This window comes from Nicotiana tomentosiformis, chromosome 9, assembly GCF_000390325.3.
Source record: "Nicotiana tomentosiformis chromosome 9, ASM39032v3, whole genome shotgun sequence".
Taxonomy (NCBI): Eukaryota; Viridiplantae; Streptophyta; class Magnoliopsida; order Solanales; family Solanaceae; genus Nicotiana; species Nicotiana tomentosiformis.
The window spans coordinates 36,241,399-36,267,351 of record NC_090820.1 but is presented as its reverse complement, the minus strand read 5'-3'; the positions used below and the strand labels follow the sequence as shown (position 1 = coordinate 36,267,351).

The 25,953-nt window shown below is 34.1% G+C and overlaps 3 protein-coding genes across 3 annotated transcripts; all 3 read left to right on the top strand.

Moving 5' to 3' along the window:
• Positions 1–3,417: 3,417 nt before the first annotated feature.
• LOC104097784 (uncharacterized protein At4g15545) lies at positions 3,418–7,997 on the top strand. The gene is made up of 9 exons (XM_009604399.4): positions 3,418–3,893; positions 3,982–4,050; positions 5,651–5,707; positions 5,946–5,988; positions 6,493–6,573; positions 6,708–6,962; positions 7,399–7,441; positions 7,544–7,622; positions 7,711–7,997. Exons 1-9 carry the CDS (start codon positions 3,630–3,632, stop codon positions 7,801–7,803), a joined length of 984 nt encoding a protein of 327 aa, XP_009602694.1. The 5' UTR covers positions 3,418–3,629; the 3' UTR covers positions 7,804–7,997.
• A 549-nt stretch (positions 7,998–8,546) lies between these two features.
• Positions 8,547–12,300, top strand: LOC104097785 (receptor-like cytosolic serine/threonine-protein kinase RBK2). Its single transcript, XM_009604400.4, has 9 exons — positions 8,547–8,723; positions 9,386–9,489; positions 9,603–10,019; positions 10,124–10,375; positions 10,463–10,617; positions 10,983–11,062; positions 11,149–11,284; positions 11,405–11,554; positions 11,749–12,300. Exons 1-9 carry the CDS (start codon positions 8,686–8,688, stop codon positions 11,866–11,868), a joined length of 1,452 nt encoding a protein of 483 aa, XP_009602695.1. The 5' UTR covers positions 8,547–8,685; the 3' UTR covers positions 11,869–12,300.
• Positions 12,301–15,192: 2,892 nt separating this feature from the next.
• On the top strand, positions 15,193–24,390 carry LOC104097786 (probable prolyl 4-hydroxylase 4). The gene is made up of 7 exons (XM_009604401.4): positions 15,193–15,411; positions 15,828–15,885; positions 15,996–16,100; positions 21,438–21,495; positions 22,422–22,597; positions 23,615–23,684; positions 23,791–24,390. The coding sequence occupies exons 1-7, from the start codon at positions 15,284–15,286 to the stop codon at positions 24,084–24,086; spliced, it is 891 nt and encodes a 296-aa protein (XP_009602696.1). The 5' UTR covers positions 15,193–15,283; the 3' UTR covers positions 24,087–24,390.
• Positions 24,391–25,953: the final 1,563 nt, after the last annotated feature.

Genomic DNA, 25,953 nt, shown 5'->3' with positions numbered 1-25,953 from the left:
GGGTGGACCGAGCTCAGGCTTGCTCGGTGCCTGGGTTTGGCTCTGCAACTGAGTTATCGCTACCTATTGAGCTTGCAATATTTCAAAAATCATACGCACATTGATCCTGTCTTCTCCAGCATTTTGGGTATTTCGAACTGCAGATCGAGTTCCACCATGAATGCTATTTTCGGGGTCGGAATGTTGGTTCGCTTCAATGGCCACATGCGAATTAATGTCAATTGTATCTACGACCCGAGTTCCAATGGGGTCAACGAGTGGCCTTTCATACCCGGACATCAGGTTGTTATTCTCACCTTGATGGCCAGCTTCGTTGTCGATAGGTAGGGCCATTAATTGAGAGTTCGTCATTTTTAACCTGAAATCAAAGATACTTCCAAGAGCAAGTGTAAAATAGTGCGTTTTACATAGATTCATACCAAATAACCACTATTATCCTTAGCCCCACGGTGGGCGCTAAATTGTTTACCCGAAAAACGGATAGAGTTGAATTTATATGTAGTTCTAAGAATACGTGATATAAATTGATATAAATTGGGAAAGATATGTAAATGAATATCGAAATAAGTTATAAAAGAAATGAATGCAAACCGAATGAACTAGCTAGCCTAAGCTTTCAAATTGTATCACCTCCAAATTGAGTGAAGAACGATTGGTAGAAGAAACAATATCACTAAATATCAAAAGCCAAAAAAGGATAGTATTTGCTCTCTTTTCTATATATCTCAAAATGAATGTGTTTTTCTACAAATGATAACGACTCTTAATATAGTGGGGAATCCAATTTTGGATATAATTAAAAATACAAAGTGGGGATCCCATGATAGATTAATTAATTAGCTTTTTCTTGATTTAAGCTGTGATTTTCGCCGAGATTCTCCCCCCAATTGCGACTATAACGCCTTTTTTATTTCTTGGCTCGATCTCGATCTTGACCGATCTCAATCTTTATCGATTTATGGGTCTCAAGCTCGATCTTGGACGATCTCGATATTGATCGGTCTCGATCTTGGCCGGTCTCAGTATTGATCGGTCTTTGAGTTTCGAGCTCGATCTTGGTCGATCTCGATATTGATCGGGCTCTAGGGCTCGAGCTCGACAACCTAACTTCGCATTATGGATCGATATTACAATGATGAACCTTGAACCATCATGTTCCAATCTCGATTAGTCATAAGAAGGGCAGACTCGGTTTTGACCGTATACAACCTTACCTTTTATGAGATAAAGTTAATTATTTTGGATTTAACGTCAGAATTATTTCCGATGGGACATCCAATGACCAAGTAAATTGATTGTGTCCCAAGTTTCTCGCAGTTGGACTTTGTTTGTTATTTTGTAGATTGTGAAATAAATAGATATCACATTAGTCTTTATTTTTTTTAATAAAAAAAGAGTATAATGAGGGGCATTTGCAGTCGTACCTTATATTTGTGCCACATTTTAACCTATACTCTATTTTTAAAAATTATTGATTTGGTAGTCAGCTGACAAATCCATAATAATATGACAATTACACCCTTGACAAAAGATATAAAAACTGCATCACGCATTAATTGCGTGAGATCTCCTCCTCTCCTCTCACCTTAAAGCTAAAACTTCATGCTAATGTAGCATGAAATTGTTTCATGTTGAAGCTAAATTTCATGTTAATATAGCATGAAGTTGTTTCACATTGAAGCTAAAACTTCATGCTAATACATGCTGAAATTATTTATCCTACAGTCTACAATTTTGTCATGAGTTTTATCCAAAACTTCAGTCTAAACATGTTGTAGTTATTTAGTTCATTTGCTAAGATTTCAAACTAAACATGGTTAAGTTTTTTAGTTCATTTGCTAAAATTTCACACTAAACATGCTTAAGTTATTTAGTTCATTTGCTAAAACTTCAGACTAAACATGCTTAAATTTTTTAGTTCATTTGCTAAAACTTCAAATTAAACATGCTTAAGTTATTTAGTTCATTTGCTAAAATTTCAGACTAAACATGCTTAAGTTATTTAGTTCATTTGCTAAAATTTCAGACTAAACATGCTTAAATTTTTATCTTGCAGTATGTAATTTTCTAATGAGTTTTTGCTAATACATGCTGAAATTATTTAGTTCATTTGCTAAAATTTCAGACTAAACATGCTGATATTTTTTAGTTCATTTGCTAAAATTTCATACTAAACATGCTTAAGTTATTTAGTTCATTTGCTAAAACTTCACACTAAATATGCTTAAGTTTTTGTCTTGTATTATGTAATTTTTTAATGAGTTTTTGCTAATGCATGCTGAAGTTATTTAGTTCATTTGCTAAAATTTCATACCAAAACATACTAAAGTTTTGACATGCAGTCTACAGTTTTGTCATGAGTTTTATCTGAAACTTCAGTCTAAACAAGCTGAAGTTTTTTTTAGGTCATTTGTTAAAATTTCAGACTAAACATGCTTAAGTTTTTATCTTGCAGTATATAATTTTCTAATTAGTTTTTTCTAATGCATGCTGAAGTTATTTAGTTCATTTGCTAAAATTTCATACCAAAATATGCTGAAATTTTGCCCGTGCAGTCTATATTTTTGTCAATAGTTTTTTATTAAATAAGGGCAAAATCGTCTTTTTAAAATACTTTTAACAAAAAAATGGATACGGATGCACGCAGAAAAACAAAACGGATATAAGTTAAAAAGGAGCGACCATAAAGGGGCGACCAAATAGGGCGCCCCATGCAATTTTTACCACTTTTCTTCTCCATCAAATCAAATCACCATTTGTCCAAACGACCTCTAAGCTGCTGAGGCAAACACCATCAATTCTGTCACACAAAAGTATTTAAAACCCAGAAATAATTTTTGGAGTTTGAACTTATAGATGTTCAAAGTCCAACAATTATTTCCAAATGTATTTGTCATACTCCGGGAACAATGAATAGATTTTAAGCTTACAAATATTCAAACTCCACTTGTATTTTTGTCTAAATCTTATCTCCGTATTAAAGAGTGGCTAGTTTTTTATTACATGTGAGTTTGTAATCCTTGCTCAATGAACAAGTCAATAAGAACGTCCTTGCAAGAATAGTTTGGTGGTCAAAGCATTATAATTTAAAAAATCGTGGATGTTGCAAATTCAAATTAATTTATCATTGTTGATATTTTCTAATCATCTTTATCAATGCCCTTATGCTCATGTCCATTTGAATCAAATATTAGGTGGAATGTCATACAAGTTTCAAACTAGATAAAAGTATTAAATTTAACATAAGATCAACAACATTAACTAAATGTTATTTTTGTATGATCTAATGTGTTCCCAATTAGATATAATTAATATTAATATACTTTTAATCAACTTCCCTGTATATGATTTTTTATCTTTAAACAAGGCATCAACAGCCATAAAGCAAACTACCAAATCTTCCTACAAAGGCGAGAACTGAGAAGCAACCACACACAAACATGACAAAACAAGAAACCTTCCTAGAAAGTAGAAAATCAACCACACATAGAAATGACCAAATAAGTCCAAAAATAACCTTATCCTCCTCACCTTCACAAAAAAAAAAAACAATGGAGGGTTGTGAAAACAAATTACAAACTTTAATAATATAGTACTTGTACTATAGTAGTAGTAAACTAAGTTAAAAAATGTTGTCAAAGGAATTCGATCTTCCCGAGGAAGTATTGGAAGTACTGCCGTCAGATCCATTTGAACAGCTAGATGTGGCGCGTAAGATCACCTCCATTGCCCTCTCCACGCGCATCTCCGCCTTGGAATCGGAAGCCGACGCCCTCCGCCGCCAGCTGTCGGAGAGGGATGACGTCATCTCAGACCTACACTCCCAGCTCGACTCCCTCGACTCCTCCCTCTCCGATGCATCCGACAAGCTTTCCCGCGCCGAGCAAGAGAAGGTCCGACCCGACCAATTTGGGCTTCGTGTTGTATCTTCTTCTTCTTGGACTAGGGGTTGACTTTTTTACCGTGTTTGAATTTTTGCAGGAGAGTTTGGTGAAAGAGAATGCAGCGCTATCCAATACTGTAAAGAAGCTTAGTCGTGATGTTGCGAAGGTATTATTAACTCTTACTCCTTCCCAACGTGGCAGTGTTGGCTTGACACAAAATTTAAGATGAAAAGAAACACTTTTGATACATGTGGTCTTAAAAAAGTTATGATTCATGTTATTAAGGGTAAAATTAAAGTTAAATTGTTTCTGAATATTAAATGTGATATTCTTTTTGGACAAAGGAGTAGTTTTTAGTTTGTTTGGGGCTGGATGAAGCATAAGGGATATAGAGGATTTAAATAGCGAATTCCAGCTAGTTTGTGATTGATACATAGTTTTTGTTGTGCTCATTTGAAAATTTGGGGGTGGCGTTGGGGGTGGGCGAAACGAGAAAGCTGGATTATGGGTTTTTAGAGTTGGGCAAATTATCGCAATTTGTCAACTGAATGATGCTGGTGTACTTGGTCCATACTAGCATTTGTCTAAAGACTATAGCTTTCGAGTCTCAAAGTTTTTTCTTTAAATCTTTTTATAGATAGCTAGAAATAAGTAATGTTTGGATCTTTAAATAGGCGAACCTGTGGATTTGGTTTCTTTTTAATTGGACATAATGTAGAAGGTTTCTTTCCCCTTCTTTTTTCCTTTAAGCATCCAGTTTCAAAAGTTACTGACACGACTAATTCGGATTTAGGCTAGTTGCGGGGAAAGCCTACTAAGGGGGTAAAGCGTTCTTTGCTGAAGAGTGAAGAGGACTCCATTCCCAAGGTCTGAACTCGGTGACCTTTAATCTAGAAGCTAGTTGAAATAGCAATATGCTTTTATGTCTCGATAAGAGATTTAAGAGAGTAATGTAAAAGAGGAAGGGGAAAAAAGGGCGGGAAAACAAGATTATTAGGGGTATTTGTCCAATAGCTTCACTTTATTCGGAGGAATTTGTAGCTTGTTAAAGACCTTGTGGAGTGACGAAAGCTCCTACCGGTTATAGAGCATGTAATTGTCAGTTTAGCAATTATACAAACAAGCATTTTTATACTTTCCAGTAATGTCCTCTGGTTAGAGCAGTTACATACATTACATAATGCTATTGTATCAGTCATCCTTTCTGCACGGACTTAGTATTATGAGATACTGTCTATTCAAGTACATTATTCACTTTAACATATGAATGGAGCTTTATTCGTACACCTCACCTCACCTCACCCCAATTCACTAGTGGTAGTTATTCATGCCTCATTAACCCACTATCCAGAGTGTATAATGGCTTAAAATTTGTAGATGAAATCCAGAACTAGCACTTACATTTACTCATATAGCATTGCCATCGGACTAGTGCTGTAGTACAGACTACATAACTACTTGGAGCTAATGATAATCTTCTCTTTTCTCTAATTAAGCTGTGTCGTGTGTGTGTGTGTGTGTGTGTGTGTGTGTGTGTGTGTGTGTGTCTGTTTTATATTATACTTTATTTTGATCATTACTTTTTTGATACGTAACATGTGTTAGCTTCTTTTAACTCAGCCTCTTGCACCCACAATCCGCTTACCCCCATAAAGGCGCTATTCCTCTTGACCCAAATTTCTGATGTCATGTATCTTCTATGGTATTTAGACTATTGATTTTGGAATTTATTTGTTGAAAAAGATTTGTTGTCTTGAAAATTACAGTTGGAAGCCTTCAGAAAGACACTTATGAGATCACTCAATGAGGAAGAAGACAGCCCGGTAAGTCAATTGAAGGATTTCTCCATCTTCCTGTTGTTTATTAACTACACAGAAGTATAGTACTCCTGGAACTAAAACAATGCTTGTGACGGTACTGAACTATTACGTGGATATGGACTTGAATTTCCGGGTGCTGAAACTTTTTCAGGATAAACTGGCAACACTAGTACCTCCTAATCTTGCTATGTAGAGGATGTGCTATCCTTATTAATACTCCGTCACTTTTGGTGTTTGACAGGCTGGAGCTCCAAATCTTGCCAAAAATGGACAAAGCCGATCAGGTTTGTCTTTTTTGTCATGTTCGATGTCTATATTCTTTTTCAGCGATTTGCTCATATTCAATATCTATTTTGGGAATGTGTTGTGTTGCTCCGAAGTTTACTATGTGAAATATGCTCCGAAGTTTACAATGTGACATATGTTCCAGAGTTTACTATGTGAAGTACGTTTATCAGAGTGGAGTTTCTCCACAGCTTTTAGATATAGGAATTTTTGTCTTCTCACGAGGATATTTCGACGCATGAAGTTGTCTATTATTGGTTCTAAGGATTAAAAGTTTTTTATTGATTTGAGAATCTATTCTGCATCTTTTGTCAAACGTAGTCAATGTAGTCTAATTCTACTATACTTTGAGTCATTTCCTCTTCCCTTTTGATTTTCTCTTAGCATATGTACTGGACACTTCTTTTTCTATTTGGGGTAAATAGAGGTTAGAGGAAACAATTAACTTTGCCAATTCTTTAAACTGAAAAGTATATCATCTCTGAGCGCTTTAAATTATTCAGATGAAGATGCTTCCCTGCCACCTCCTCGGACACAGTCAACAGAGAGTGGACAATCATATTCAGAGGATGCCGAGTCAGAAAGTAAGCTCTAAAACCCAAAATTGTCTGTCTCGTGACATTGTCAATGACCTCTAAGCTAAGCAACTTTTGATCTACGAAACACTTTACATTCTGTAACTTAAACATAAACTTATATTTTTAATCAATGGTTGCAGCTTCTAGGCCTCGCATATCGCCAGGCTTGTTGTTAGCATCACAGACTAGTACTCCACGTCTTACTCCTCCTGGTTCCCCTCCAAGTCTTTCGGCATTTGTGTCTCCTTCAAGGTCACCAAGACCACTATCTCCAAGGAGACATTCCATTTCATTCTCAACAACAAGAGGCATGTTTGATGACAGATCTTCAGTATATTCTTCAACCTCAAGCCAGTATGGCTCGATGTCAGGCCTTGAAACAGGATCACAAACTGGTTTGTTCTTCTTTTGAAGAAATTGAATTGTGTTCGTCTATGTTCAAGTTTGGCATGCATAAATTGATATCTGTGATGTTTGTTTAATCTAAAAGTGCAGCACTTTTGTCTTAAGCTCAAAGGTTGGTCTATAATGGACAACTTCTTTTGTGTGGAATTGTTGGGATGAATAAATTTTAGTTAATGAAATACATTCATCCCAATAAAGGGCCTATTGTTGAATAAGTTAATCCAAGGATGAAGGGATTGTTCTGTTGTCTGCAATCACCACCTTCTACTGGATAGCATGCAGCTTAATCGCCACTACTCTTTCACACCTATATATAATGCATTAATGCATACCCATTACCGCTCCTCCTTAATTTAACAAAATTAAAGCCTTATGTTGTTTTGATGTCTGACATGAGTCTCACCACCTTCTCGTGTACTATCCCAGCACGAGCTCGAGTGGATGGGAAGGAGTTCTTCCGACAAGTCAGGTAAAGCTATTGCCACTATCATCTGTGATTCATCTTTATATGTTCCCTATTTTCCCTTTTGAGCTTCTGTTTCATTACCATGGATGGTTTATGCATTATCAGGAGTCGGCTATCATACGAGCAGTTTGGTGCCTTTCTAACAAATGTTAAGGAATTAAACTCGCACAAGCAAACAAAAGAGGTATGATTTCCCCAAGTATATCACTTGATCTTATGACATTAACTACCACACTTTTTACAAATATAACAACTTATTTTGAACATTTTAGGATACTTTGCGGAAAGCAGCTGAAATTTTTGGTGATGAAAACAAGGACCTATATACCATCTTTGAAGGGTTGATCACTCGTAATGCCCAATAAAATGTCCAAAGCTTCAATATAATCTTCCTAGTTTGGAGCCTGTTGCATGTGTTTTTACTGTAAAGTAATGAATAAACTAAATGTACCAAAAGTTTGTAATTATTGCTTCACTACGTTGGAGCTCCCTTCTTTTGTAGCCGATATATTGTATCTTAATTAATTTATAGATTCACCAGCAAAAAGCATTTCATGTACATTTTATTCAACTCAAATATTTTGAGGTTTGATAATGTAGTACCTCAATGTCACCTTGTGTGATGTAAGGCTTCAAATCTCACCAAGTCCTATGGGTATTAAATCCAAGAATGAGTTAGCAGGTTCGGCGGAACTCAATGTTCGGATCAAATTCTATATATATGTGTGTAAAAACAAATAGAGATAGAATTAAATATGGATTAACTTGGAAGACCACAGCATTTATATTCTAGATTCGCCCTGACTTCATCTACCTCGAAAGAGGAACGAAGAAAAAAAACCTTTTTGAGTATGACATTAGTGATCCCTATTTGAAGAATCTTGGTCTGCATGCAAAATTTAATGCTGAATATAAAATATAAAAAAAAGTTATACTATTAAGAGTATACCTACTAATATGCTATCATAAATTATATTTTGAACGTTCTTAAATTATATAATCTTTGTTGTAGGTCCCAACAATATTTATTTTTGCACGTTCCACAATTTTGGGATATAGGTGCATGCAAATGCAGGTTGACGACATGACAACCGCTATTTTCCAACTTTTCCTTTTCTCATCATCTCCTCCTCCTCTCCCTATACTTCTCTCTCATTCATTCTGCTATTCTCCCATTTTTGGATTCTGTGGAGGAAGCCTAATTCATCCTTTTTTGGTTTATTTTTGTGTTCTTTCTGTGAGGATCCATGGAAACTATTCTTGAACATTCAGCTAATTCTCCATGGTATATATTCTCAATTTCATTTGGTATGATTATGATGATTTTTGGTTTGGTTTGTTACTTCATAAAGTTCCCTCTTTTGGCTAAATAGGAAATAGGCAGCCCCGTTAATTTTAGCTAATATGTATTGTTAACCAGATAGTTGCTAATCTTTGTGTTTGTATATGGATCATTGTATATCTCTATCATATCAACCACCTCTCAATCCCAAATTAGTAATTGGGCCGGAGGATTCCTTATATTAGACCGTTATCAGGTTGATCATCAATCTATCGCGACTCTCCTCCTTTATGTGGATAATTGTCATATGACAAAATTCGGATGACAAAGGTAGAAACATATTAACATTTGTTATGTTGGGGGTAAAACCAGAAACGATGTTGCCAGTTTGCTTTAGTAATTTCTGAATTTCGAGGCATGGCTTTCGCTCTTCAATATAATCTGTGATTTTTACGTCATTTTCCTAAATTAGGCTGCAGGTAGATACATATAACATAGTTTTAAAACGATTTAGGGGCATGTGATCTGAATGAAAATGGGAGAAGAAGCCCTTTCCTTGTTTATATGCCTGTAAAATCTTTGTGGAATATTTGCTTAAAAAATCAATGATTTTCAAGAAATGACATTATTTATACATCTCTGGCTTCCCAAAAATTTGTTAACAGTGAGAATACCTGCAATGCCGATCAAGAAGAGTCAGACGAGGAGCTTTTCAAGATAGGACACAAGCCACTATTTTGTGCTTCCTCCATTTCTCTCTCTGCTGAAGGTGAAAATCCATTGGACATGCTAGTTTCTTCATCATATAATGTTATATTACATGTGTGTTTATATCAATTTATCTCTGCCGTATATAAACCTTTTTTTATCGTTTGATGCCAGAGTTTCGAAGTCTAAGCATGGGGGAAGATCATATGGATGAGGATTCTACTAGAGAAGTTATCGAGGAGGATAAAGCGTATGAGGAGTCGATAAGAGAAGCTTCAGAGAATCAGACAGAGTCTGAATCAACAACTTCCAAGCCTAGCACTTCAGATTCCGATGGTTGGCAAGGATTCATTAAAAGACTAAAGAAAGGGCCATCCATACATTTGCATACATTCCATCCTAACATGCCTTCCCTACCTTCACTACCTTCCTTAAAGATGCTATCCAAAAGAAAAAGTAGGAGTGCACGACGGAGCATGCCAATGTTGCCTGCTCCTAATCTAGATGTTGATTTGCAATACTGCTTTGAAGCTAACTGGAAGAATTTCTCCCTTTCAGAACTTCAGCAAGCTACCGACAACTTTAGCCCTGGTAACGCTTTCTATATGTATCCTGGCTTTTTACTTTATAATTGCTCCTACTATTGTTCTAGAACCACATTGTGATGCCTAATCTTTTTGTTGCCATTTTTGAAGAGAATTTGATTGGTGAGGGAGGTTATTCTGAAGTATACAAAGGACATCTCAAAGATGGCCAACCTGTGGCAGTGAAAAGGTTGACTAGGGGATCTCAAGAGGAAATGACATCTGACTACTTATCTGAGCTAGGAATTTTAGTACATGTCAAACATCCAAACATTGCCAATGTAATTGGCTATGGAGTTGAAGGTGGGATGCACCTTGTTCTTCCTTTGTCTCCTCATGGGAGCTTAGCTAATATGCTTAATGGTATGTTCCCTAATCTTCTTTTCATGAAACTACACCTTATGTAGAGTTTTAACTTACTTTCTTTTATGATGCATTTCACATTTTCAGGTGAGAGGGGTAAATTGACTTGGCACATAAGGTATAATATTGCTCTGGGCGCTGCAGCAGGCCTTGCGTATCTTCATGAGGGGTGCCAGAGGAGGATTATCCACAGAGATATAAAGGCTGCTAATGTATTGTTGACAGAAGACTTTGAGGCTCAGGTATGTCTTTGTACCAGTCATCACGCGATGAAAATATGTGGTGTCTTGCAGTGGCTTTATTGACATGCAATTGAATTCATTTCTATGTTTTTGGAATGTTATCTTTCATAATACCTGCATATAATACATAATCTCAACTATGTGTTTTATTACTTGTTACAAACACAGTTTTCTTCAAGTGTCAGAACTCGATGACTCTTATTACTTTAGGGATAAAACTCAATGCAGCTTATTTACAAATTACTAATTACTGATTTATGTCTAGAAATTTGGAGTCACAAGTTCTACAAGGAAACTGTAGGGGTTCTATTTTGTCCACATTAAATAGCAGGATTTGTTGTTGCTCATCTTTTGGTTTTCTGTAGATATCTGACTTTGGGCTTGCAAAATGGCTCCCTGATAAGTGGACTCACCTCACTGTATCGCAGTTTGAAGGCACCTTTGGGTTTGTGGGAACCTAAGCTTTTTACCTATTGTAAATATGCGATAAGGATCCCTTGTAGTAACTTTCATCTTGCATGTTCATCGCAGTTACCTCCCTCCTGAGTTCTTTATGCATGGCATTGTGGATGAAAAAACTGATGTCTATGCTTTTGGTGTGTTACTGTTGGAGCTCATTTCCGGACGTCCAGCTTTGGATGAATCTCGTAATAGTGTTGTGATGTGGGTATGTAATCATCTCAACTCCCCTTCATTTAATCAACTGTAGACGTAGAAATACAAATTGCCTATTGTTTCAAGTATCAATCAGAGTGGTAGGATAAACTGTAACCAAATAACTTTACAGGCTAAACCTTTGCTTCTCGGCAAGAAACATAATGAGATAGTCGATCCATCACTCGGAGATGCCTATGACTCAGAACAGCTTAATCAGATTCTTATGGTTGCCTCATTGTGCATACAGCAAGATTCAGCAGATCGGCCTTCAATGAGCCAGGCAAGTAACATGAATTTTAGTCGGAGAATAGCCAATACCAATATGATCATAGTAACAGAAATGTTGATAATAACCATTTAAAAGAAAGTATGGGTTTTTTGCTGCAAATTTTGCCATCTTCGGGTATCTTCCATATTCATGCTTCTTATATTTCTAGGAACTAAGCTAATGCATGATGGGATATTTTCATGCAGGTCGAACAAATGTTAATTGGTGATGACGGCATTCTACAAAGCAAGAAAAAGTTTAAAAGATGGCCTCCCCTCAAGCGAAGATGTGCCATAGAACTGGATGCACTACTTGAGTCTCCCTAACCATAAGTTTACAGATAATCCAAACCAGTAAAATCAGCTAGAACTAGACCTTGTTAGCAGTGAGAGGATCTTTTGATGCGATTGAGCCCTCTGTAGTTGATGTCTGCACCATAGACACAAGCATTGTTAGGTGATTAAAGTTCTATACCAGTTAAGACGGAATTAATCTGAGCAACTGAATAATAATCCAACTGGGACAAGAAATCAAAATAACAAGTATAATGCTTCAAAGAGTTTCAATATTTGACAGGCGTAGTAGCTTTCTCCAGCAAACGTATTCATCTCTATTTGATGTCATTTTTGTTTAAGTACTATGTTTAGAACTACAAATTGTAGATATATGTAGGTGAAATGTTATATACTAGATTGTATGTACTTGAGTTTGATATGGTCAGCAAATAAATATGCATAGTACATTCTTTTAGTCACAAAGTGCAGATTATTGCCTAATGAGCTGTTATTGAACGCTCTTTGAAGAATTTCAAATACATATTTTGCTATTTCCTTTTTCTTGTTTGCTTTATTTTTTATATATCTTTTCAATAGGAATTTGGTTCCAAATGAAATGGATGACCCAAGATTACACACTCCATGGTTTATTCAAATTCAAAAGTAAAGAAACTATTAAAATGGAGGGTTCTTGAAATAAGAGTGAAGTCTCCAAATAAAAGCAAAAAACGAAATAAAGGTATGAGGATGATACATCTTGTTATTATTTGGAAGGATTTAACTTGCTATAGTGAGTTATTTGCCATATATATATATATATATATATATATATATATAGACATGTAATTACCTAATTTTAAGCATGCACACAACAAATTTTTTATACCGTTAGAGGTCGTTTGGATGATGGTATGGAATAATTATCTCCAACATATAATCAATTGTATAAGATAATAGTGTTTGACTGGTTGCACGAGAAAAAAAGTAATTGGTAACTATCGCAACATTTGGTTGGCAATATCAAATATTACCCCACATTAAATTATGCAGAAATGAATGTATTATTTTATGAGAATTGTGGGACATAATGTGGAATAACAATACATATCAACATACTGAATTAAATTATTTAAAGAAAAAATAATTTTTAAAGTAAGTAATCTACCTATAACAAATTAATCAGTAAAACAATTTATTCATTATGAATTATTGATAAATGATACATAACCAAAAGACCACTCAATTATTAACCTCAATAATCAACCACACCAAAATATGATCCTTAAAATATTTTCCAAAAAAAAAATAAAAATCATCATGTATAAAATCTTACTTCAGTTCACTACTTTTTCGAAGACCAATTCTGTAATTAGGACAAAACTCCAAAGGAGGTTCGTATAATTAATCTGAAGGAGGAGTAATAATAAAAGGAAAAATGTAAAATATTAAGTGACTTTTTCTTATATCCAAAGTCCCACAGTTTGGGATAATACCGGGTATGTTGTTGTTCTTATATCCAAATTTTTGTAGACAAAGTTTGGACATAGAATTGATTGAAACTTAAAGAAATAGTTTTTGAAGTTGTGTTGAAAAATCTATATCTATATATATCTATATATTATTAAAAGGAGGGGAAAAAGCCCTCTCCTTAAGACAAGTGGCAGCTTAAAAAAAAGTCACATGACCTAAGTAGTTAACAATTAGTTATTGGTTATTGTTTTTGAATTTAAATATTTATAAAATAATAAAATAAAATATTTTATAATAAAAAACGAAAATTAAAAAAACTGTCCATTCAAATTGGAGGATAGTTTCAAGTTGGAGTTTTTAAATTATTTTAAAATAAAAAGCTAAAATTACAAAAAATAAAAAAATGCCAATTCAAAATTTCTTTGGTTTTCTTAATAATTTTTGTTTTTCTTTTTAAAAATAAAAGGTTTATTTATTCAAAATATTATTGAGAATAATAGAATAAAATATAAAATATAAAAATATATATCTTCTATTATATTATAAAAAGAAAGTAGCATACAAAAATTTAAATAAAGTAATATGCTAATAAAAGTTTCTATTAACAATTCAATAATACTAAATATGGATAATATAATAAAGAAAAGTACAAAACAAAAATGTTATTCGATTAATATAATAGATCTTTTATTCATTAAAATTCAGATAATATTATTGAGAACACTAGGATAAAATTTAAAATAAAACATATTTAGTAATAAAATATATATCTTCTATTATATTACAAAAAGAAAGTATAGTAGACAAAAATATTAAACAAAGTAATATGCTAATAAATATTTCTATTACTAATGTGAAAATACTAAATACTGGATAAGTATAATAAAGAAAAATGTAGAACAAAAAAGTTATTCAATGACTATACAAGTCTCTTTAATTTAATAGAGATTTTATTCAGTAAAATTCAAACAATATTATTGATAATATTAGAATAAAATTTAAAATAAAAATAGTATTTCAAGAGTAATAAAATATATATCTTCTATTATATTACAAAAAAAAAATAGTAGACAAAAATATTAAACAAAGTAATATGCTAATAAAAATTTATATTAACAATACAATTATATTAAATATTAGATAATATAATAAAGAAAAATATATAACAAAATAACTAATTGACTATATAAGCCCCTTTAATTTAATAGAGATTTTATTCATTAAAATTCAGATAATATTATTGACAACAACATAATAAAATTTAAAATAAAAAATATTTCAACATTAATAAAATATATATCTTCTCTTATATTATAAAAAGAAAACGTGTAGACAAAAATATTAAACAAAGTAATTTGCTAATAAAAATTTCTATTAACAATGTAAAATACTAAACATTGGATAATAGAATAAAGAAAAATATAGAACAAAAAAGCTATTCAATGATTATATAAGTACCTTTAATTTAATAGAGATTTTATTATTAAGTATGTCATATTGACAAATAAGATGACAATTGAAATTTATTAAAGCAATACGATCTAATATGTTCAAACAAGTTCGATCATAATTTAATTTAATTAATATTAACCGCACATCGCGTGGGTACGACTACTAGTAATTTTAAAAGTTGAAGTTACGTATTGTACATGTATTTTATTTGAAGAAATATTGAAATTTTGTGAGTGAAAGAAAAATTTTCACCTAAAAATTATCTACTAAATCAGTTTTTGAGAACTTGAATTTTTTTATTTTTTGTTTTTCAAAAATATGATAATATGTCATAAACAAATAATATTTTAAGCCAAAATCTATGACAAAAAATAAATGTAGCAGGTATTTTTCATTAAGAAAAATAGGAAACTACCACGTCCTCCCAACTATAAGAAGTCGTATATAAAGACCGACTAAATCATGTGCTGAATGTTGAAGTAACAGTTCACGCGAATTGGATTCAAAGTTGGATACTTACATTTTCCCGAGAAAAATCCACACTATGAATAACTTTTCGCAGATCGCCAGTTTCTTCTTCTTCATCTTGATCGCCGCCGCGTTCGTGACTAAATCATCATGCTCCGCCATCATCAATCCCTCTAAAGTCAAGCAAATTTCATGGAAACCTAGGTATTTCACTGTTTTCCTAGCTAAAAGCTGATAAAAATGCAATTATTGAGAAAAAAATAAAAAATTCTGTAATGTTATAGTGTTTGTTTTCCGGTTTTGGAGCTAAGAAAACTTTGATATTATAGGAAGAAAAGTCAAATTATAAGTTTTTCTTTTTCTGGAATGTACAAGTGTTTCACCGATTTAGCTTTACGTTTAGCTAAGAAAAATGCAATATTGCTGAAAAAAGGTCAATTTTGTAAATTTTTGTTTCTGTAATTGTGTAATGTTTCCCTGATTCAGCTATGTGTATTTCACTATTTTACGGTTTCTAAGCTTATAAAGTTGCAATGTTATTGGGAAAAAAGTCAAGTTTTTGAGGTGTTTATGTAGTGCTGTTGTGCCTTATGGAGTTTGCTATTTGTGACTGTTCGCAGAGCTTTTGTATATGAAGGCTTCCTGACGGATGAAGAATGCAATCATTTGGTATCTCTTGTAAGTGTTAATTTCGATTTTACTTTTTGGGGAATGTATTTTATGTTTGATTAGATCAATTTGTTGAGATCTGTTTGTGTTTGGAAGCTGATTTGTCAATTGTGGTGTAGGCGAAGAAGGAGTTGAAAAGGTCGGCTGTGGCAGATAATGAGTCTGGGGAAAGTAAGCTCAGTGAGGTTAGGACTAGCTCTGGGATGTTCATTAGCAAAGCAAAGGTCTGTTTTTCTTACTTTCCTCATTGTTGTGTTGCTAAATCGTGTTACTCCATAATACAACAGTTTAATTGTTTATCTAAGTTGCAAAGATGAGTTGGTATGCACATTGGTAATTTGACATAAATATGACATGTATTTCTAGTTTTATGAATTCCTATTACTTTAGTGTGGTAGAGTATCATGCCAGGGTCAAAAGATCTGTTTGTCAATGGATTTGTCACTCTACCAGGTGCTCGTGGATAGTGGTTCCTTTAAGAGGTTTATATGCTAAGATCAAAGGCTTGCCATCACGCTAAAAGCTGCAGATGATAATAAGGGCGCAACTTTATTTCTTAACCAAGCCCATCAAGCTAGGGGCATATGTAGAACTTTTAGTAAGCGGTGTCGATATTTAAGCAGATGAATAAATTGTGGGACAAATAGCGAAAGAGATGAGAAGTTTAGAATGACGATAGTAAGTAGGCATGTCTAAATTTGCAAATTGCAAAAATAGAATAATCTTTTTAAAATTATGATTCCAAATTACGTTATATATGCTTAAATAACTTCCTTTATGCATTCAAATATTGTTTTAATCACTTATAGAATATGGAAGCCTTTATGTCCCATAGGTTTAATTAATTATTTTTTATGATGAAATTGAGAGTCCACTCTCTATAAACTTTAGCTTTTCAAAAGGACCATGCGAAAAATTCTGAAAACAAAAAACGTCTTCAGTTGAGGTCGATCCCCCGATATCAAGTAAGAAAATGCGGCGCCTGACCACTACACCACTGGGCTAATATGCCAAAAAAGGTCATTCTTCTTTTATAAAATGCATTTCTGTTTTTTTTTGCATATAGACATATAGTAAAATTTTCCGACCAAGTAGTGTCGGATGACACTGCTCGGGTAAACATGCATCTGCCCTTGCATCAAGCAACCACTATGTTCCACCATAACTATGTCCTGAGCCATTCCTGGCCCATCACTTGGGCCTTCCTATAGGTAGGATATTGGTGTTAACCAACAATCCCCCCCCCCCAAAAAAAAAAAAGAACACCTGCCATACGATGCACGTTGATCCTAGGTTAGATCAAACGCTTACCGTCATGTCAAAAACTATAGTTGATAACAAAAACGCAACTTTATTTCTTAACTTGTCCATCAAACAAGCATCATGTTCGACCATGTCTCTGACCTGCGCCATGTTCTTGAAGAATGGAGGGAAGGAAAAGGGCTTTATGCTTTCTCCCCCTTCTTGAATTCTTGATCGTCGCTTCAGTAGATTTCCTTAAGCGGTATCTTCAATCAACAAGCTTTTTTCCTTCTGCAGAGATTTGGTTTTGAATCTACACTATTTTAGTTCCTTTTCTTGAAATAAGCTGTTTGATCTTGATTGCTTCCTGATTATCCTCTTTTTCTAAGTCTGTCTCTTGATTCTCGCTATTTTGTCTTCTCGTGACTCAGCTAATTTGTGGAATCTCGATACATTTCCATGATGATTCAAACTCTTGTAGCAGATCATGGAATTTTCTAATTTTGAATTCAATAACAATTAATTTCTTGTTTTGTGCTTTCCCGATCTTCCATTCTTCAAAGCCTTCCTTCTTTGTGACATCAGTCAAATTTAACAATTTGTCCTTAATTTAGGTTTCAATCGTCTTTCCTTGCTTTAAGGAATCTTCACAAGATAATTTTTCTACTGAGATTTGACCTTCCCTTGAATTCAAATATTTTCTAGGTATGATTTACCCATAATTTAAGCAAATATTCCCTGATCTTGGAAAATAGTCTCTTTCTATAACATAGATTGTAGTAAGAATATTTTTTCATACATCATTAAAACAAATGAGGTCTCTCTCCGCAAGTCAATATCAATCTTTGACTATGCTGGTTTGTTATCACCGATATCAATAGGTGAAACCTCATAGTTAAATCTCAAGGTCTTAAGGTTTATTTAAATCTCAATAAATGAAACCTCATTTTGATGATAACAGGCCAATATAGTCAAAGCTCAATTCTAACTTCATAAGATTTTAATCAAATAGGATTTACTTGTATAAATCAGTTATTGGATAGGTTTGAGAAGAATTTGATTGGATTGAATATTCAGATACATATGAGAAAAAAAGATATTATATGGTACAATTATGAAGATTTGATTATTGAAGGAATTGCGAAATCAAGGATGATATGAAAGAGTCTTGTCCAAATCAAGGAATAGTATCTCGGCCAAAATTGTAGGAAGAGTACTTGTTATTATGGAATGAAAGAGATGCTCAAATTTGAATATACTTGCTATAAGTTTGGACGAAAGGTGTTGGTATTACTACAAAATTAAGAAAAGATGTTTACAACGGATGTAAATCCTATGAAGGATATGTTTGAAATTTATTAGGGATATTTTCTAGCATTGAAGATACCTTGATAAAAAACAAATGGAAGGAAGATATTGAGTAAGCCACAACAATCTCTGTTATGGAAAGATGTTATTTTCCAAGATCAAGGAAGGAAATTATCCTAAAATCAAGGGAGTTCAAAATTGCTAATATCAATTATGGAAAAGTATTATCCTACAATTTATGTTATTGAAAGGAAGGAAGATTTCCTAAAATCAAGGGAGATCAAATCATACTAAGATTTTTTTTTATTTCAGGTCAAATCTCGGTAGAAAAGATTATCACGTGAAAATTCCTTAAAGCAAGGAAAGATTGAAACCTACAAGGAAAGAAGATTTATTAGATTTGACTAATGTCACAAAGAAGAAATCCGTTGAAGAATGGAAGATTTTGGAAAGCACAAAACAAGGTAATAAAGATACTAAGTTCAAAATTAACAAATTCCATCTGCTAGAAGAGTTTGAATCATCATGGCGAGAGATAGACCTAGAAAAAGAGGATGATTAGGAAACAATGGAGGCCTGGAGAAGGCGCAAGAACAAACAAATTAATCTAAAAGAAGGAGCTAAATCCTGTAGATTCCAAAAAATTCTCCACAAGGAAAGCAGCTTGCTGACTGAAGTTACAACCTAAGGAAATCTACTGAAGCCAACGCTCAAGAAGGAAGAATTACAAGTGAATCAATGCAAGTTTCAAGAAGAGGATGTGACGGTAAAGTTTTGACGAGTATTATAAATAGGAGAACAATAGTGAAATCTTTTCTCCTCAACAATGTTTTTCTCAACATACATCTCCCAACAATGTTTTTCACTTTATCTTCTTAAATCCTTGAGATATTTTTGGGTCTACACTTGTGAAAAACAAGAGAGCAACACTTTGAGCCTAGTATTAGCCTATCTAACTACCGGGAGTGCTCTTCATTGTGCTTGAGTGAAACCCTAACATATAAAAGGGTTAAAATGATTTATTACTACACTTCTCTAAAAGCCCTAGAGTTCTAGTGAGAGAAAGGTTAGGCAGCCTTTTTTGTTGTTCGTAAGCGAGTGAAAACCATCTTCTAGACGTTTGTGGTGAGCGTGTAAAAACCATACGTTGGTGGTGAACGAGTTAAGACCATATGTTGGTAGTGAATGTATCAAAATCATATTGTAAAAGTTCGTGGTGAGCGTAGGTAAAACCGCATGGTTGGGGTGACCGTGCGAAAACTCTCCTTGCTGGTGATGAGACAAAACTAAAGGTGAAGAAATAAAAATCCTTGGGAGTCAAGGGGACTAGATGTAAGCTTTCCAAACTAGTACAAAAAATTCGTCTCTCATTTGCCTCACTGCAATATATCTTTGATTACATTTTACACCTTAATTCCAAAAATTAACCATTTCTGTGCAGATTGGTGAACTCAATATCAGTCGGCTGAATTCTGCTGTAGTCGACGGCTAAATTGAAAAAGGGCACGATAACACCCCCCTCCCCCCCTCAAACCCCAATCCACAAATGCATTTTTCATATACAATTATACCTAAAAAATGGCATGCCTTAGTGAAGAGCAATGAGCTCTTCCAGGTGCATTGGAAGAAAGAAAAGCAAGCTGCTCCCCCCCCCCGGGGGGGGGGGAGGGGGATCTGCTGCATTCTCTTTGGCAAAGATCAGTTAATGGCTTGACACTTTTGTCAAGTTCTTGCAACATCAGAATCCAAAAGTTCTGTTCAGTATCGGAACTTCTCTTTATGTGTATAGTAATATAAGAAATTAAATGTCAGCAGGCTATAGACCCCATTTGCTGTATTTTGAACGTTTCTATGTTTCCCATATTTTCTACGCTGACTTTTCATGCATTCTGATTCATTTGTTAAGACATGACATTGTTATGAGTTTAGAAAGATGTCGTTTATGTGATTTTTTGCACAATGAGCAAAAATTATATGTTGAAACATGAGGATAATTTGAAATTCTGGTTAGGCAGTAAATAATTATTTCTACTTCCACTACCCTTAGTTTTGGTGTATGAGATGTGTTTCTAAGCTGGATGAACCTGCAATTGTCAACAGCTAGGCCACTATCAACTGATATGTGGTGGGTTAATTAATGCACTTAGTTGGGAAGGTCTATTATTTTATTACATGTATCTGTTGCAATGTGTTTAGAGTCCTTTGCTAACCTAGTTGGAAAGCTTCGCATAGTAATGTCAAATCAAACCTTTCTGCTACAATCAGAAACAGATTGTGGTTATAATCTTGCCAGCATGTTTGCTCAAGTAAAAGCACTAAATTTAAGTCAAAGTTATGAACTGTTTGTAAGAATCAAATGGGGATTTGGGATATACTAGTGGTTTATCCTGAAAAATATAAGATATGCATCAAATTACGCGCTGGTTCTGGTCAAGAATAATAAAGAAAAATTTTGTGCTTTTACCTATACTTGTTGCTGGTTTGACTGGGAGAATATTGTTGATACTAATACATAAGAGGAACCTGATCTGCTTTAAAGAATTTTAACATGCCCGAAGGAAAAGAAAGCTACTGAGATGTCAATAGTCAACATGCACAAAGAAAAAAGAAACCCTTTCAGAAACCAGAGCTAGGGCCTGTTTGGTTTGGAATTTCTACCTGATTCAATGACTTTTTTCTGATTGATTAGTTTTGTGAATGAGAATAACTAAGTGATGCCCACATATAACTCTTTTAAAAATGATTTATGTAACATTGATTATATGATGATCGTTTATTTGGGAACTATATTCAGTTCTATAATCCAGAGTATTCAGCATGACATATCAAAGAAATGCTGCAGAGTATTTCACAAGTTTATTTTTTAAATCCTTTTTAATTGATTGCTGCTTCCTTTAGGGATTTCATGAAGCAGGACTAACCATTTGCTGCATACCCGATCATACAATATTTCCATTTCTGTATTTTAATTGTGTCAGCTCTTCATTTTGCCTTTTCTTTTCGGGCTGCAGGATCCTATTGTTGCTGGGATAGAGGAGAAGATAGCGACTTGGACTTTTCTACCAAAAGGTCTGACTTCCCATGAAGGATATCACAATCTAGGATAGTCAAACCATCCACAATTAGTTGCTATTTGAAGGCTCTCCTCAATTCCCACTTAAAGTATGTCTGATACAAAAAAAAAGATTGACTTGATAGCTATTCTTACTGACTTCAAGAAAATATTTGGTGGTAATTGATTCAACATCACTAATTGATCAATTCACTTATACCGTGTCATCAGTCCTTCAACAAATCGAGTATTATAATTTTATGAAACTTCACTAATCTTTTGGAAAAGCTTTTATAAGAAACAATTGCACAATATGACGATGTTAAAAGGGAGCCACCAGGTAGGAGAAACAAAGAAAGGAAAAGATCATAATTTTCCAAGTTATTCCTTTTGTTTCTCTTTTCTTTTAGTTATAAGTGGTTATTCTTCTTTGTCCAATAAAAATTAATATTCATTATTCTGACTTTGCAAGACTTTGTGCACTTCTCATCTTTTTATTTTTTTAAATTGAAGACTCACTTCTCATCTGCCTTCTGCTTTCAGAGATACTGAGCATTAGTTTTATTAACTTATATATACTGTGTAATTCTTGTGCAATACTGTTAAATTATCCATCTTAAACTTCTGAAACTTTTGTCTTACCATATCAGAGAGTGCAAAGAAATATGTTATAAGGCGATTCTCTGGTTGAAAGAGGAGAAACTGAAGATTGAACAATTCATGGTGTAAATAAGAAGTAACAATAACATGTTAGAAGGGTGATAGACAAAGAATGAAAGCACTGTTTGGAGGACTTGTTATTTTTTGGCTGTGGTTTCTTGAAATCAAATCTATTCCGAAATTCACTTTCATAGACTTCAGATGCTTTCTTCGCTCCCTTTTTAAGGTCTAGCTATGTCTGTGGGTTCCAATTTGATGGATATTTCTTTTTTCTCTTTGCCAGAGAATGGAGAAGACATACAGGTTCTAAGATACGAGGAAGGGCAGAAATATGAGCCACACTATGATTACTTCTCTGACAAGGTTAATATTGTTCGTGGTGGACACCGCTTAGCCACAGTACTCATGTATCTCAGTGATGTCGAGAAAGGAGGTGAAACTGTCTTCCCCGAAGCAGAGGTTAGTTCAACTTTGTCCCTTTTTAATTCCTTTACACTGATACAAGCATGACTTTTATCCCACGTGCCGTCAACATAACTTTTCGTTTTGCTAGTTAGGTTCCACGTATGAGGTCGTCCATGCTACGTTGTCCCCCTGAATATATTGTTTCCTAAATTTAGCTTTTCATTTGGATCACCATTTGTGAGGTAGGTTTTTGAAGCAGAGATTAGCTTAGAAATTCATGATGATGATGTTTTGGGGAAAAAAGGTGAATTCAAGTTTATTTTGCAGCACATCTGGTTCCACCAAGGGGAGTGGAAGGTCAAAAGATGAGAAGCTCATCGGTTTGTTTCCCATTGGTGATGTGTTCATCATTTGCTTCTAGTTGTTTGGTAGGGTCGGAATGGAAGTAAAAGATATGTATTTCCTCCTTCTGAACCAGTTCCAGAGTGACTGAAAAAGCTAAAATACATTTCTACGTTTGCTTCCTGTCCTCTTTCACTTCCTTATCAATAAAAAAATAACCCTGAACTCCCTCTTTTGCTTTCTCCGCCCTTCCTCCTTTCACCTAAACAAATCGTATGATTAACGATAATATTCATCCTTTACTTATCATAAAGAAAATTAAACATACAATCAGGGTAAAACATACCTTGCATTCAATGAAGTTTTAGCCGGAGTGGAAAGAGGCCAGAAAATGTTGATGTGGCGGCATATAGCTGTCTTAAATAGGGGAAGCCTTTAGAAGAAAAAAAAAACTGCATCTTTGCTTCTATTGGACGTTACGCGCAAAAAGATGTGCTTTAAAAGCAGGGGACTTTATGAATCATAGGGTAATGTTGGCTTTTGTCTTTCATTTATTGATTTCTTTTCTCTTTGTTCTTTATTCATACGTCTACGGATTGAATTTTCCTGGTGACATCCTTTAGATTTACCAACAGTAAATAGCTTTGCTATTTGCTCCTTTCCAAATTGTGTTTCCTAGATCTTTGTTTTCATAAACATGTTTCTCTGTAAAACTGGATATCTTTACAGGAATCAACTCGACGTAGGTCAATGGCAGCTGATGATAGTTTGTCTGAGTGTGCAAGGAAGGGTATAGCTGGTGAGCCTATACAATAGATAACTGCTCAACATTGTCGCCTTATTCCAGTTGTTGCTAAACCTAATCTGCATTTGTTTCTGGTTCTCTTTTTCGGGGAATATTTCAGCAAAACCACGGAAAGGAGATGCACTTCTTTTTTTCAGTCTCCATCCAAATGCCGTTCCTGATCCTATGAGCCTCCACGGAGGATGCCCTGTTATTGAGGGTGAGAAGTGGTCAGCAACAAAGTGGATTCATGTGGATTCGTTTGACAAAATCGTGGGATCTGAAGAAAGTTGTGCTGATCAAAACGAGAATTGCGAGAGATGGGCCACACTTGGGGAATGCACCAAGAATCCAGAATACATGGTTGGAAGTTCAGATCTTCCAGGAAGCTGTAGGAAGAGCTGCAAAGCTTGTTAACTTATTATACTTCTTCCTCTAAATCTGTTCAGAAACAGTAACATTTTATTCCTTATTGTTCTTGCGATCTACCCAGTTTTGCAAATAACATCCTATTTCCTTTTTCTTCTATAGAGCGAAGTTCGTTTTTTCTGTCTCACACAAACATATGTATACTGCATTTATGTACACATTAGTTAACGAGTATGTACCAACTTCAATTTGGTCTTGTCACTGAGAATGTATTATCTGATACAAAATGATAGTCTGCTTATGCACTAATTTTATGATGGTTATTGAGTAAATGATATGTAATGATTGGTCATTATGGTGCATCCACTAGTTAAATGGACTAGACACACTGATGTGTTCGGATTAAGATGTTAGCAAATTTTTGATTGCCAAAGCATAATAATAGAGAATAAGAAAAGGGACAATTTCTCTTCCTTGGTTAGCTTTGTGCAATGGTATGCAAGTTCAATTTAAATTTCATTCATTGACAGCTTATTTGGATGAAGAAAAGGGACAATTTCTCTTCCTTGGTTAGCTTTGTGCAATGGTATGCAAGTTGAATTTAAATTTCATTCATTGACAGCTTATTTGGATGGCGGTTAGTTATTGTATTGTTACTTTAAATACAATGTTTGTTTGTTATTACTTAAATTGTATTGTATCGTATCGTTAAATTCGTCGTCATGTGACGACAAAAGTGTCATTTTATGTAATGACTGATTTAGTGTGGTTGCGTCGCTACCTTTTTTCCCCCTCTCATCTTGTCTTTTTTTATTATTAAGTAATCTTATTTTATCATTTACCCAATCTTATGTAATAATTCTACATCGTATCTTACTTATCTTTGTAATATTGTAAGTTTATTCTTCATATTATTGGTACATGACATGAAATGATGACAAACGATACAATTTATCTAAATATTATTACATCAAAACGATATAGTATAATACAATATTATGCATAACAACCATTCAAACAAGCTGTATATATGTTTTTTTATATGCTTTGTATTTGACCAACTCCAACAATTTATATGACATATTTTTTTTTAGAGAAAATCACATATAGCCACCCGCTGAAAACTTATAACAGTCGGTATCCATAAAATTATACCATACATATTATAGCCTAAAACTAATTATAACTGCTAGCAATTGAAATCATAAAACACATCACTTCAAACAGAAACCAACGGGCCATAGGGGGAAGTGTACAGTTAGCTACTAATTAGAGATGTCTTTTACTCTTTAGCCACTGTTTAAAATGTATTTACTCTTTAGCTAGTGCTTAATATATTTTTACCCTCCCGGGCGAAAATACCCCTGTGCTAGACATGGGTGCTGTGTAAATATTAAGGACATGGTGTCCTTAACTTCATGAATGATGTGTAAATATTAAGGACAAAGTGTCATGTATTTGCACCTTCCGTTGTTAAACTTTAGGACATCATGTCCTTAACTTCATATGTGCAGCGTAAATGTTAAGGACATGGCGTCCTTAACTTCAAGTGTGCAGTGTAAATGTTAAGGACATAATGTCATTAACTTGTATTTGCACCGTCAATTGTTAAACTTTAGGACCTCATGTCCTTAACTTCATATGTGCAGTGTAAATGTTAAGGACATGGTGTCCTTAACTTCATGTGTGCAGTGTAAATGATAAGGACATAGTGTCCTTAACTTTATGAGTGTTGTGTAAATATTAAGGACATGATGTCCTTAACTTCAAGAATATTGTGTAAATATTAAGGACAAAGTGTCTTGTATTTGCACCTTCCGTTGTTAAACTTAAGGATATCATGTCGGCAAACTCCTCAAGTGGCAAGAATCGATCCCAAGAACCTCCGAAATCCACAACACAAGTGCGAAGCATA